The 13,329-nt window shown below is 35.8% G+C and overlaps 2 protein-coding genes across 2 annotated transcripts; both read left to right on the top strand.

The window, feature by feature from the left end:
• The first annotated feature begins 633 nt into the window (after window positions 1–633).
• On the top strand, window positions 634–3,158 carry LOC136804040 (uncharacterized). Its single transcript, XM_067060781.1, has 5 exons — window positions 634–715; window positions 1,232–1,261; window positions 1,442–1,555; window positions 1,692–1,849; window positions 2,594–3,158. The coding sequence occupies exons 1-5, from the start codon at window positions 681–683 to the stop codon at window positions 2,809–2,811; spliced, it is 555 nt and encodes a 184-aa protein (XP_066916882.1). The 5' UTR covers window positions 634–680; the 3' UTR covers window positions 2,812–3,158.
• Window positions 3,159–6,107: 2,949 nt separating this feature from the next.
• On the top strand, window positions 6,108–8,973 carry LOC136803981 (uncharacterized). Its single transcript, XM_067060714.1, has one exon. It carries the CDS (start codon window positions 6,229–6,231, stop codon window positions 8,713–8,715), a length of 2,487 nt encoding a protein of 828 aa, XP_066916815.1. The 5' UTR covers window positions 6,108–6,228; the 3' UTR covers window positions 8,716–8,973.
• Window positions 8,974–13,329: the final 4,356 nt, after the last annotated feature.

The raw sequence follows: 13,329 nt of genomic DNA, 5'->3' as shown, positions 1-13,329 counted from the left end.
TCGACTTTTACGCTTCTCATACGCATCAAGGAAGAGAAAAAGTTTCTTAATAAACATTGAGTTCCATGTATGAAATAAAGGTCCGAACCAAGCGATTTGAATTCGAGGGGGTGAATGAAAAAGTACTTACTTACCAGAAGTGTAAAGCCATTTGCATACGTGTGCGTACAGGGGGCAGGGGGCACTCGATTTTCGACAATTTAGTGCGTACGTACTATGTGGACGGCCCATAATTTGAACATATGTAACATCTGTAATTTCTGGTATAACGTCATAAATATTAATATGCAACTTTCAAGAAATTTCTCTGCTACTATCAATTTCTCGTCATTTTAACACTACCTGTAAAGAAGTTCGAAAATAAACTTCCAGTTTGGTTTTGACAGATTCGAACCCTAAATATTTAAAACAAATTTCTTTTTAACGATGTTATATATATTTTTCATATAGTGTTCTTGTAGATCTTGTTTCTAATCACGATTGACCTAGTCTAAATTGCAAAACTCTACAAAGGCGCAGGTAGTATAGAAGTATCTATAAGAAGCATGAATTCGATCGTATTCTTATGACCCTGATTGTCTCAAATTTATTAATATTTTTTTACCAATATAACCTTATTCGTTTACAGTGAGATAAAAAATAATCCAATTAAAAAAATAAAGCTTGGAATCAACCAAGGGATGTTCAGCTCACCAAAACAAGCACTTCGATTCCTGTAAGATTTTTTTTTCGATCTTGTCACATGCAGTACCCAAATTGATTGAAATTTAAAGGGTATACTAATAATTATTCATATTTATAGTTAAGATACAACATTGTATAAATATATTTTATTCCCACTGTAATTTAATTAGAATTACCAATTTTGACGGGGATTAAATTTGACGGATTTGTCGGTTTAGGCTATATCCACCAAATTAATACGGCCGCTGATGATTTTCAGAACTGGCTAACCGCCCAATGAAAGACCTAAATATCAAGAACAAATTAATAATTAACATTTGTGGAAACTAAAACATCCAATGTCTTAGATAGCACAAAATACTCGCAAAACATTTTAAGAACATTTGAACACTTCAAACTAAAAAAGTTACAAAATATCTGAAGGCTTCAAAATTTTTTGATATTCCTATATAAAAAAGTGTAGCTACCAAAAATGCCCCAAACTAAGTACACAAGTAACTCCTTTGTATGAAAAATGATATTGAAAATTTCTCTTTTATTTCTACAGAGACGATCTGCCTGCACTTGAGCGATATCGGTACGTTTCTATTTTCAAAAAAAATTCTTCATAAGAAATGATATCATTTATCGGTAGAATGTTTGTCGGCTTAAAGTCATCATCGTGACGAAAATCAAGTGACGAAGTTGCCCCCTGCTACCACGCTACTGATTTTGTTATTATTTGTTACATACTTATCGTTTAAATTCTCTTTTATAGTCTCATCCAAGATGTTGTGTTTAAAGGCCAATTTCCCTTTGGAAGTTCCAAGAAAAATACATCTGCTGACGAAAACTCCACATATTCCAGTGTTTCTACAATGAGTATCCCTAGGTATAAATTTTCTTTCATATATGTTGTAATCTTTCCAATAGCATAAATTTCCCACGAGGAGGTTTTTAATTGAGTATTTAGAAAGAACTCGTTTCTCAGGCTTGAAAAAGTAACACGTATTTTTATCGTTTTTTAGTAGAAAACGTACATTGGATGAGGGTTCAAAAGATACGAACAAGAAACCTGTTCAGAATGATGAAAAATCATCATCATCAAAGTCATCAAAGTCATCAAAGAGTGACGTATCTACCAAAAAATGTTCAGAAACAACCACAAAAACCTCTAAGAAAGATAGTAAGCTCGATAAGTCTAAAAATAGTTTTTTCTTCCTTGTTAAATTTCTTGTCTTAGAATAGACAGGTTTTGCGGAAGGTTTGAATAAATTTGTCGAATACAATATCAAAAAGATGGGACCCATAAAATAACTCAAAGAACCAGGGGATCGTGATTACTATCCCTAGTAGTTAGTGCTTTTTGAGTCCAAAAGTATATACCATCACCCTTTGAAGTTAATACGTATTTTTAATAACTGCTTATCAGCTAAAATTTAGTACACAGCACCCTTTGTGAGCCTTTTGTCCCCAAAATAGTGGTAGGCCGGTTGAGGAAGTTTTTTTAGGCTGTTTGTCGTACATGTGTTTTTTTTATAAGCAAGTGTATGCCCCTTGGTCAGGCTGGTGTATGCTTAAGTTCTCAAAGCATCCAGGCATAGTTTATGCTTATTATATGCTTAAGAATTATGCTTATGATTCACCCCGAGCCAAGTTTTTAATGAAATTTCAGAAATTTTGTAAAAATTTGTTCAGATTTTGGGAGCAGTGGAATGTAGCTAGCCGTGGAATTTCTTATTTTTTACTTGACCTCTACCAAACTTTTTTAAACAGATAAAAAATGACAACTTGAAAAATATTTTAGGCTGACATATATGCTCATGTTATGCTTAGGAATTCTGCAAATCTGAGCCTTCATATGCTTATAAGCGTTATGCTTATAAAAAAAAATCATGTAGTAATCAAAATTTAATTGTTTCCTAATTAGGTCAATCTGATGTCACAACTGCTCAAAGTATCGATAATTCAATTCAAAACTTCAGCATCGATCTTACAAGAAGAATTCGATTCACCAAAAGCGAAGAACAACACTTGCTGGATGGTGTTAAGGTACACGGGGCTGGTAACTGGTCAAAAATCCTAGAAGAGTACAACTTTCATCCATCTAGGACAAATGTCAGTTTGAAGGACAATTCAGATTGTTAAACCAAGGAAAGTCATGGGAAAACAAAACTCGCGAATCTCGAGTTCGTTTTTCTAAGAGAGAAGTTAAGAATCTGTTAAAAGGTATAAAACGTTACGGTGTTGGTAAATGGGCTAAGATTGCCAAGCATTATGAATTTCACGATTCAAGAACCAACGTTAATCTTAAAGACAAATATAGAACATTGCAAAAGCAAGGGAAATTTTAAGAAAGATTGTGCCAGCACGGAGAATATTCAATATTTCACATATTTTACGCATCATTTTTTAACAACCGCGCCTTTGTTTCATTTTAAAACAGATGTATATTTTCTTTACTTTTTTCCTTTGAAGAAAACAAATGACTTTTTCATCGGATCTTTTTCCTCGAAGATTTTCTATTTTGCTCATGAAATAAGAAGAAAACTTTTTCGACTATTAATTGTTGTGTCGATTTTCCGCTTTTTCTTGTGATTATATTGTTGTGTTGAATTTCGATGAGAATTTCTTAGAATTCATGTCAAATGAAAAAAACAGGAACTAGAATATCCACACTTGATGACATGCTGATAATTAATGACGTTTTGATGCCAATTAGGTTCATTTCATTTTTGGACCTACCCCGGTGGGGTGGAGGTCCTATAAATTAACCCGTGTTCGTTAGTTAGTTAGTTAGTTAGTTCGTTCGTTCGTTAGTTACCAACTTTTCTCGAGATTGGCTCATTCAATTTTTCTGATTTTTTGCACAAAGGTGCATTACTATAAACCCTCGAATGTGACGGAGCCCGATTTTCGAAAAAAAAAATTTTCCGGCCGGTAGAACCGGAAATGTCCCGAAAAAAGTGGTTTTTTGAGATTTTCTCGAGATTTTATCATTAGTTTTTTGCGATTTTTTGCACATAGATGCACATTAGTACTGCCGAAAAGGTGTCGAAAACCGTTTGCCGAAAAAAAATTTTTTCCGGTCTGTAGAACCGGAAATGTGCCGGAAATCGTCGTTTTTTTCACATTTCCGTCACATTTTTTCAACTTATTTAATTGTTTCTTTACAGAAAAATGTTCTTTGTTATGATGATGCCCAAAACTTAGCATCGTTTGATTTCCAAAAAAATCATCCTTTGAATCCGGAACTCGTTAAAAATCGCCGGAACAGCCGAAAACCGGCGTAAAACGGTTTTCCTTCATTTTTTCAACTTATACTCGACAGATTTTCATGATTTTTTGCACAATGATGTAAAATGGCAATGCCCAAAATGTGACAGAGCCCAATTTCGAAAAAAGAAATTTTTCCGGCCGCTAGAACCGGAAATGTCCCGAAAAAAGCGGTTTTTTGAGATTTTCTCGAGATTTTCTCATTAGTTTTTTGCGATTTTTTGCACATAGATGCACATTAGTACTGCCGAAAAGGTGTCGAAAACCGTTTGTCGAAATATTTTTTTTTGTTCACCGTTAAACATCGATGCGTTTCTTAATTGCTTTCTCCGTTCCAATAGATATATAAATCGAAATTTAAAATTATACATTACTTCCATTAAATTCTAATTATTCGTTTTATAAATAGGTAGGTCCATTAAAGTATTACTTGTTGTACTTACTTCCTCGTGCTGCGTTTGATAATTATAAGAAAACCTTTGTAGTCATACATGTACAACATGACAGTTTGTCAGCAATTTTGTAATTCTCTTTTGGGGAGTCCTTTGTGTTTTGCTCTCCTTTTTTAAAAGCATGCTTAAGATTTATATTGATAACCTTTCAGGTCGTGTTCAGACCAAGGTTTAAAGCAATTAGGTCTACATGTTTCTTTTATATTCCTTTTGTATTTAACGGGACGCTCCTCATTAGTTAAACCAAAGTTTAAAAAGGAATCACCCTCTGGTTTAAAAAAAAAAGTTTTTACGATTTCGTTACAGTTTTCTGAATAGACGAAATCAGAATTCGCAAGTGAAAAGCATGCTCCTTTTGTAAATGAATAAAAAAAGAACGTAAAATTTATGACTTAGAGACGCTCGGAGCATCTCTAGCAGTAATGACTTCAACGAACACGAATTACTGTTTTGCAGAGAGATTCCCTGAAATCTTTTTTGTTTCAAAGTATCTCAAGAGAGAAGATGACATGATTTCAAGTTAGGAAAGGAGATTTCTCGAGATCACCAATCGGTGATGACAAAAGAAAAGTGATTATAATTGAATTCCCTTATCAACAAAGTATTACTTAAACCTTAAACATAAACTTTCAGGTCTGAACACGACCTCAGTTTCGGTCAGCTTGCTGGTTTAGTCAGCAAGTTTCTTTCGTGACTCACTTGAGTCTTTATATATTTCGTCATGTAATTTTTTACCTTAAATAGTTATACCATTATAACTTATCATTATATCTCAACCAAAGGAATCCATGTGGGAATCACGTGTCACCGTCCTCTTTAACATCCCTGTGTCACAGACCCGATGGGACCCCAGCCCAACTGGAAAATTTGGCTAAAGAATTCGTCCCCGGTGGGAAAATACCTTGAAATTTCAGCCCAACTGGGAAATGGACTTTGATTTCATCCCCCACTTAAAATTCAATGTTTAAAAATTGCACTCCAAAAGCATCCCCACTGGATTTTTTAACCATGGAACAATAGAATTTTTATCCCAATTGGGACTTCACTAGGAATTTTTATCCCCACTGAGGAAAAAAGTTTCACCAGGGCTGTGAGGCAGGGGTGTTCTTTACCTTAGATTTCCCACCAATAGAATGACTGTAAGAGAACAATCCTCTTATTTGTCGCCGTATTGGGGGCTTGCGAAGGAAGAATGTGCAACAAACTTCCCGCCTGACATATCGGTAACTCAATGGCACCTCGTAGCTGTCCAATTCGACCAATTTTCCCTTTAGCTTTGAATAAGAGATAGGATAAAGAAGATAGTGCTTTAAAATAATGCATCCTGCTAATTGCTTATCAAAATATAATTCTACGTTTAAACGACGTACAGATTTCCTTATCAGCTTTCCTATCCATCGAAGAAATTATATGTAGTCGCCCTGTGCGAAAACTTCTTGAAAAAGTCATGGAAATGAACAAAGAAATGTAAGGTGTGCGAAGGAAAATGTTTATTTAAGATACTTTAGCTAATAATAAACTGAACTCCTACTTAATTACACATATTTAAGTTATTACGAAACTGGACTGCTGAAGGACGTACATATTAGTTTCATGAGATGTTTAGATTGTTGATAAGGTGAATCATCACGAAAAACAATTAGATCATTATCGTGGTTTTAAGGATTTTTTTTATCCTTGTATAAAATGCTTGTTGAGCTAATTCTTGGTATTCTGACAATGAATCGCTGACGAATGAACGCACAAGAGGAAACTCGTAACAAAAATTAACAAATGTTATTGAATTTTGTATAACGTTATACTCATACATCTTAAAATTCAATGTTTAGCTGTGTTAATGAGCGAAATGAAATTTGTTTTAATCATTTTGTTGATCTGCTCTACTGTTTTAGTCAGAAGTGTATCTGGAAATGTCGGTACTTATTTATACGGTTTGTTTTCATTGACTAATTGTACAGGACAGTATCAATGTCAGAATGCTCAAATCAATGCGCAGCGAATGTTGAAACTATACAAACCAAGTCAGCACGATGTACTCAAATTATGTATCAAGGATATTCAAGAAGACGTTTCACTCTTGTATGATGTGCTATTTGGTATTATTGATCCTGATGACGATAAAGTCGAAATGTCTGGTATATGTAAAGGCAAGAATGGAATAAAATTTGCTAAACGAAGCAAAATGTTCGTTTTCACTTATTTATCCTTTGCATTGACCAGGATTGTGAGTTCCATATTATTGGTCAGAGATGTGGTTGTGGTCAGCGTTACCGAGGAGAAAATGTATCCAAGCTATTATCTAGAACACCCATTATCTTTTTACAGTGATCAATTAAGTCTAGGTCAAGGTTCCCATGAAACTGTCATCAAAAAATTTATGAAGCAATTACGAATCGATAACGTCATTATTTTATCTTTGAATGTTGCCAATAGTGACGGGGATGCTGTAAGTAAAGGATTTTTGTACGGTAACCGAACTAAAACACGTGGTTCTGGCTCGTTGAGAAGACGTTGTGAAAAGGAGTTTTTGTCACCTTCAGCTTTTTGTTTTTACGTCACACACCATCCACAAAGTTGTTTCAGTGAGTTGACTGTCAACCTACGCAAAGATAATGTGACCCAGATACTAAAAGAACTAAAAACTGAACGCTATAACTTCATCATGCTTGACGGACCCGCAGATTTGATTGGCGAGTTCAAAGTTACCGCCGGCAGTATCCAGCTTTACGCAGGAAGCCCTTTTTATTTTGGATTTGTCCAACTATCTAAAGAACTTTTATATGATGATAGCCGAAATCAAGAATTGTCATATTCTAATGGAGCATTGATTAACTTTCCAGGAGCTTTCGGTATCAATACGTTCATGCAATATGTACACGAAGCGAGTTATACATTAATGAATTCTGCCTTAGTTTGGAATGGATTTAAACGCCATAAACAGTTTCGAGACCAGTTACAATTCTTTGGTTTTCTAGCTTATTACGAAATTATAAAATACGACCCAACTTTTCAACGAGGCGCCATCATGACTTTCGAAACATGGAGTAAAATACCTGAACCAAGACGACAACTCGTTATAAATTCTATTTTGTCAGAGAGAGAAACGTACATAGCTGCTTTAGAGCAAGGCAAAGATTTATTTTATCCAGACGTTTTAACATTGGATTATTTGAAAACTCAATTTTATTTTAACCCAATGGAAGCTTTGAGAGATTGTAAAAAATGTAATGATTCAATACCGATCTGTAAACCTGGCCAAGAGCTACAGCATGGATATTTTAAAAATGTTAACTGGAGTGCTTCATATGGTTGGCACTGCAAAAAATGCGGAAAAGGTTTTTATAAAACATCCATTGGAAATAAACAATGTGCAAAATGTGATAAACCAAATCGAGTTAATAAAGACAGGACTAAATGTTTTGATCCTTACACATTAAGCTATTTGAATAGCGCTGACCCAATACCTATTTCATGGCTTGCATTTTCAGGTCTTATTTTCATAATGGTTTTTGCAACTTCGGTCATTTTCATTTACTACCGGACAACACCTATCGTATTATCGTCAAACAAGGAAATGACAGTCCTGCAACTACTTTTCCACCTGATTCTAACCATAACCCTACCAGTGATGTTTATTGGCACTTTCCACCAATCGACGTGTTATGCTCGTCCTATAGTCATCGGCATTTCATTATCTATCATATTAACCGTTAATTTATCCAAAACACAAAAACTTTTTCTTGTATTTGCAATGAAAGTTCGGGTTTCAACCAGCCAGAAGTTGTTAACAAACTCTCTTGAATGGCTTATTATTCTTGTTGTTATATTGGTTGATGGCGTTCTACTCGCTGTTTCATTCACCAATCAAAATGATCCTCCCGATGCCATCTTTAAATATGACAATTACCGATTGGTTAAAGAACAAACATGCAATAATAATGACGTGGTGCTGACTCAGCTCTTTTTCATCCTCTTCCTAGTCTTCTTAAACTGTATACAAGGATACAGAGCACGTAGCTTACCTTCATATTTTAAAGAGAACACACACGTGATCTATTCATCATTTTTCTCAGTCATTCTCCTCATTGCCACAACTTCCATATACTTTTTACAAACAAAACACTTGGTCCGTGAAATCACAATCATTATAGCAGCAGGAACGTTAAATTTCGTCAATTTTGCACTGATTTATCTTTATAAAGTGTACATTATCCTTTTCCATCCGGAACGAAATTCGAAAAGTGTTTTCCATGAGGAACGCAAGAGGAAAATCCAACAACGTTTTGATAAAAAGACAATCAAAAAAATGGTGAAATCGACCTGATTTTATGAGATGATCAAGATATTTTGTGGTTTATGATTTTGGTGTTTTAATTTACTGTATTATTTCAATGGCGCGCTGTAAGAATTTCTAAGCAACTGACAATGCAAATGGAAAATGTTAAAAGGCAGACTATTTCTTTTCTGGATTGAGAATGGTTTAGTCTCTTGGAAAATTACAACCCGAACCCATACAGGGTCGGGGAAAAAAAAAAAAGATCAGACAAAATTTGTGCTGTTTGCAGAGCAATCAGTGCCATTGAAATTCTTTGATAGCTTTTCTTTGTCTTTTTTCGACAAATTCGTAACACGTAAATATAGCGGCGGTGGGGTTCGGAGCGCAGTAAATATTTTTTTATAAGCAAGTGTAAGCCCCTTGGTCAGGCTCGTATATGCTTAAGTTCTCAAAGCATCCATGCATAGCTTATGCTTATTATATGCTTATGAATCATGCTTATAATTCACCCCGAGCCAAATTTTTGATGAAATTTCAGAAATTTTGTAAAAATTTGTCCAGATTTTGGTAGTGGAATAGCCGTGTCTATTCTTCACTTGACCTCCACCAAACTTTTTTTAACAGATAAAAAATGACAACTTGAAAAATATTTCAGGCTGACATATATGCTTCCTATGCTTAATAATAAGTGTTATTCTTATAAAAAAACATGTAAACGAACTTATGAATACCGCCGCCACTTTTCATTTCGTTCGGATCATCGAGTCTATTCAAGACCTATGAGACCATTTGAAACCTAGTATGAGATCATTACGATTATTTGAGACCATTAATGAGACCATTTACTCAGTCAAATCAGGGGTCGAAAAGTAAGAAATTTTTCCCACTTTTTAGTCTATGGCTAAAAGGGTCGAAAATCGGACGGCACACACCTGGTCGCTCTTAACCTTGGTACCCCCGGGCTTAATAATACGCCTATTAAATTGAAAAAATTTCCAGAACATAAGCCTGGAAACCACAAAAAAAAAAGGAAACCACGAAAAAAATAGAAAACCATGGCTAAGCTTCAGCCATACCTCTCCGCTATTTTTCCTGGGATAACCAGTATGAGATTAGAAAGCGCCTTTTTAAGGCACGGAGAATCTTGCAAAATCTTTTTCTTACGAAACTGTCTAACTTTTGGAAGCTCATTTTTCAACTTCCCAGAGCTCTGATCTTTTTTCCACTAAGATAGAAAAGTGGCAGTGGAAAGCAAGTGTAATACAAGCAAAACAACGTGGTATAGTACTTAAGTATGAATTTGTTCGTTCTTTGTTGTTTTGTATTCGATTTTTTGTTGTTGCGAGGTCCTTTCTCCCACAGATTTGTAAAGCCCGAAGGGCTAGATGTCTTAACTAGACGTTTCTGGCGAGGTACTCGCTACTAGACGCCGTGCTCTGAAGAGTGTGCCGTGTTTCGGTAGGAAATCTACTGAGGTCACGTGACATTACAATAGAATATCAGCTCTTGACCAATCAGAAGCTTCGTGGATTTTCGAAAACAATAGCAACTAATAAACTATATTTTTTGCGATATTCAATTTCTTTTGCTTGGAAAAGCTTAAAAGCACGGCATCTAGTCTTCGGGCTTTACTGTAACTAAGCAAAGACTTTTACTTTATTGTTATTAAATTTCGCGTATGTTACAAAATTTCGCGGGTACTTAATTCCGCGATTTTTTAGGCCAAATTTCGTGAAATTTAATATCGTTTGAATTAAAAAAAATTCCAAAATCGATTAATTAAATACACGCGAAATTTTTCAAAATAGGTCGAAAATCGAAAATACTTTTACTTGTTACACCTAGTTACTATTTTTGTCACTAGTTTTGTTACTATTTTTGGTAGAAGGCTCAGATTTGCAGAATTCCTAAGCATAACATGAGCATATATGTCAGCCTAAAATATTTTTCAAGTGGTCATTTTAATCTGTTTAAAAAAGTTTGGTAGAGGTCAAGTAAAAAGTAAGACATTCCACGGCTAGCTACATTCCACTGCTCCCAAAATCTGAACAAATTTTTACAAAATTTCTGAAATTTCATTAAAAACTTGGGTCGGGGTGAATCATAAGCATAATTCTTAAGCATATGATAAGCATAAACTATGCCTGGATGCTTTGAGAACTTAAGCATACACGAGCCTGACCAAGGGGCGTACACTTGCTTATATAAAAAAAAAAACATGTATTCCCACTTTTTAAAAATGCCCAATTTAGCGAATCGCGAAATTTAATACACGCGAAAAACGTTACCTAGAACGCGCCGCAATCATGACGACGGATTACATCTAGCGGTTCTATTGTTTTTTAGGACTGGATTTTTTAAAATAAAGCGATAGATTTTGATCCGGCGTTTATATAGATGGGAAATTAAGCAGTTTCATTTCCATTCCCCTCATCCAAAAGTTTTATTTTTACTCTAGCCTCTTGGCCTCTTCGGGTCTTTAATGTTTAAGGTCAGTGAACGCGGGAAAGAATTAGGGCGTCAGATGGTTTACGGGAAAAAAGTGGCGGTAGAGTTTTGGAACAAAACGTAAAACATCTCCGCCACTGCTTACTCCACCCGAATTTATTACGCCTCTCCTAAACTATTCCTTTTTTAATGATTTTGTGTATAAACTCATGCTTTCTATCCCCCCCTTTAGACCGACCTCTTAGATTTCGGGTAGATTGTAAATGACTACCAAGGCGAAAATTTTTTCAGTCTGCGGAAACGTTTAGACGGGGGTATGGTGGTTCCATTTAGACGGGGGTTCTGTTATTATCAGTTAGGTAGGGTCAGGGTTGCTAGTAACGGCTTGTCACTGTGCCGGGTGCATACTCGGCGCTTTGGGCCCCGCAGGGTTGCTAGTAACGGCTCGAATTTCAGTCAGGTTAAAAAAGGGGTACTTTTACCCATATTACAATAACATTACCCCCGTCTTTTTTGTCATTCTATAAGTATTTACAAATTTTGTATTCTGCTATGCGAGTGTGGCTCAACGGATAGCGCACTGGGTTTCTGATCAGAGATTCTTTCATTTGATGGGTTCGAATCCCGGTCGGGTCGATACTTGGAGAAAGTTCGAAATATTAGTAGAAAAGTTAGTAGAAATCATCAGAAAACAAGTCTCAGAAAGTCAGAAAATAGAAAAGACGAGGAGATAGAATGGGAGATAGGAAATAGAGAAAGTAGAAAAAATCCTGGAGAGTCATTTACAATCTACCCACGACAGTCGTCGTATGGCAGGCTCTTGTTTATTGGTTCGCGGCACGCCGACGTCGCAGACCTCAGCGCTCAGTGCCACCTCGTTGACTTGAAAGCCATTTCCAAGTAACGTGCTTTCAGCAGCACTGCAGAAAACATTTTGAGAAAACAATTTCAATACACAATCAACAATTATCAACATTAAATGCTTCATTTTAGTTCATTCACATAGTAAAGTAAGTTACGGATAAATTCTTATTTTTCTTCTCAATTTTTACGAGGAAGTTTGCATCTGTCCTGTGTGATTGAGGACCCTGCCGACGCACCGGACTTAACGAACACCGGACACGCGAAAGTCCGGTGTAAAATGAGAATTTTTTTAACCACCGGACAATCTCTATACCGGACTTAAGAAAGTCGTACTTTATCCACCGGACAATCAAAACACCGGACATGACACCAGTCCGGTGAGTCCGGTGTTTCTAATTTTTTGTTTCATAAATGTCCGGTGTCCAAAATTCCCTGTATGCAACACCGGACTGACACCGGACTTATTGCGTCTGGTGTAGCGAAAGGATACTTTTTGCCACCGGACAGTCCGGTGCGTCGGCAGGGTCCTTGTGATTGTGACCTGAAATTATAGAGAAATTATAGGCGCTTTCGGCCTCGGAACATAAGCGTGCAATTGAGAGGATTTCCCAGACTGATAGGGTCCACTTTTTAAAATCCAGCAGCATGTCCAGACGATCTCAATCGAACGGAATTGACGATCGAACCCTAGTCGAACCAAATCGAACACAATTGACCGATTGAAATTCGATTGTCGAACGCAATCGAATCTCAATTGAATATTACCGCAATTTTCAGATTCGATTGATATTCGATTGCGTTCGATTGATGTTCGATTGCGTTCGATCGAGAAATCGAAATTAATTTTATTCGGCTTGTGATGTTTGAGAGCTTGGATGTTGGGAAGCTGCAAGAATAAAGCCAGACGATCTCAATCGAACGGAATTGACGATTGAACAAGTGAAACAACAATCGAACCAATCGAATATTGCCCAGAATTTCGACGTTCGATATTGAGATTCGATTGCATTCGACAATAGACCTTTTTTCAAAGAGGACGTCCTGTTGAATAATTATGTACTGGAGTGGTCCTAAATCCGACAGCCCTTCCTAAATCCGATGGGGTCTTTCAAAGATACAAATTAAAATAAAAACAAACCTTTCAATGTGACGCAATGAAGATTCCAAAGTGTCAACTAAACTGAGAGATTTGATACACTGAACCAATTGAACCGAAACATTAATTGCTTTCTTATACAAAACAATTTTTTATTATCAAATTGTTAACATTTTAAGTACAGATTCAGAATAATAGAGGTAATTATTTTTACAACTCACACTTTCTTTATCACATTAATTGACATCTTGACA

The sequence above is a fragment of the Clytia hemisphaerica genome, unplaced genomic scaffold, assembly GCF_902728285.1.
Source record: "Clytia hemisphaerica strain Z4C2 unplaced genomic scaffold, Clytia hemisphaerica genome assembly, whole genome shotgun sequence".
In the NCBI taxonomy this organism is placed as follows: domain Eukaryota; kingdom Metazoa; phylum Cnidaria; class Hydrozoa; order Leptothecata; family Clytiidae; genus Clytia; species Clytia hemisphaerica.
Note: the sequence above shows the minus strand (reverse complement) of the source record. Positions and strands in the feature narration are given on the sequence as shown.

Bases quoted from the DNA above. Each gene is read 5' to 3' on its own strand.
- LOC136804040 (XM_067060781.1), top strand. From the start codon at position 681: ATGTTCAGCTCACCAAAACAAGCACTTCGATTCCT. The intron at 716-1,231 runs GTAAGATTTTTT...TTATTTCTACAG, and splicing joins AAACAAGCACTTCGATTCCT to AGACGATCTGCCTGCACTTG. The intron at 1,850-2,593 runs GTAAGCTCGATA...TTTCCTAATTAG, and splicing joins AAAAACCTCTAAGAAAGATA to GTCAATCTGATGTCACAACT.
- LOC136803981 (XM_067060714.1), top strand. From the start codon at position 6,229: ATGAGCGAAATGAAATTTGTTTTAATCATTTTGTTGATCTGCTCTACT.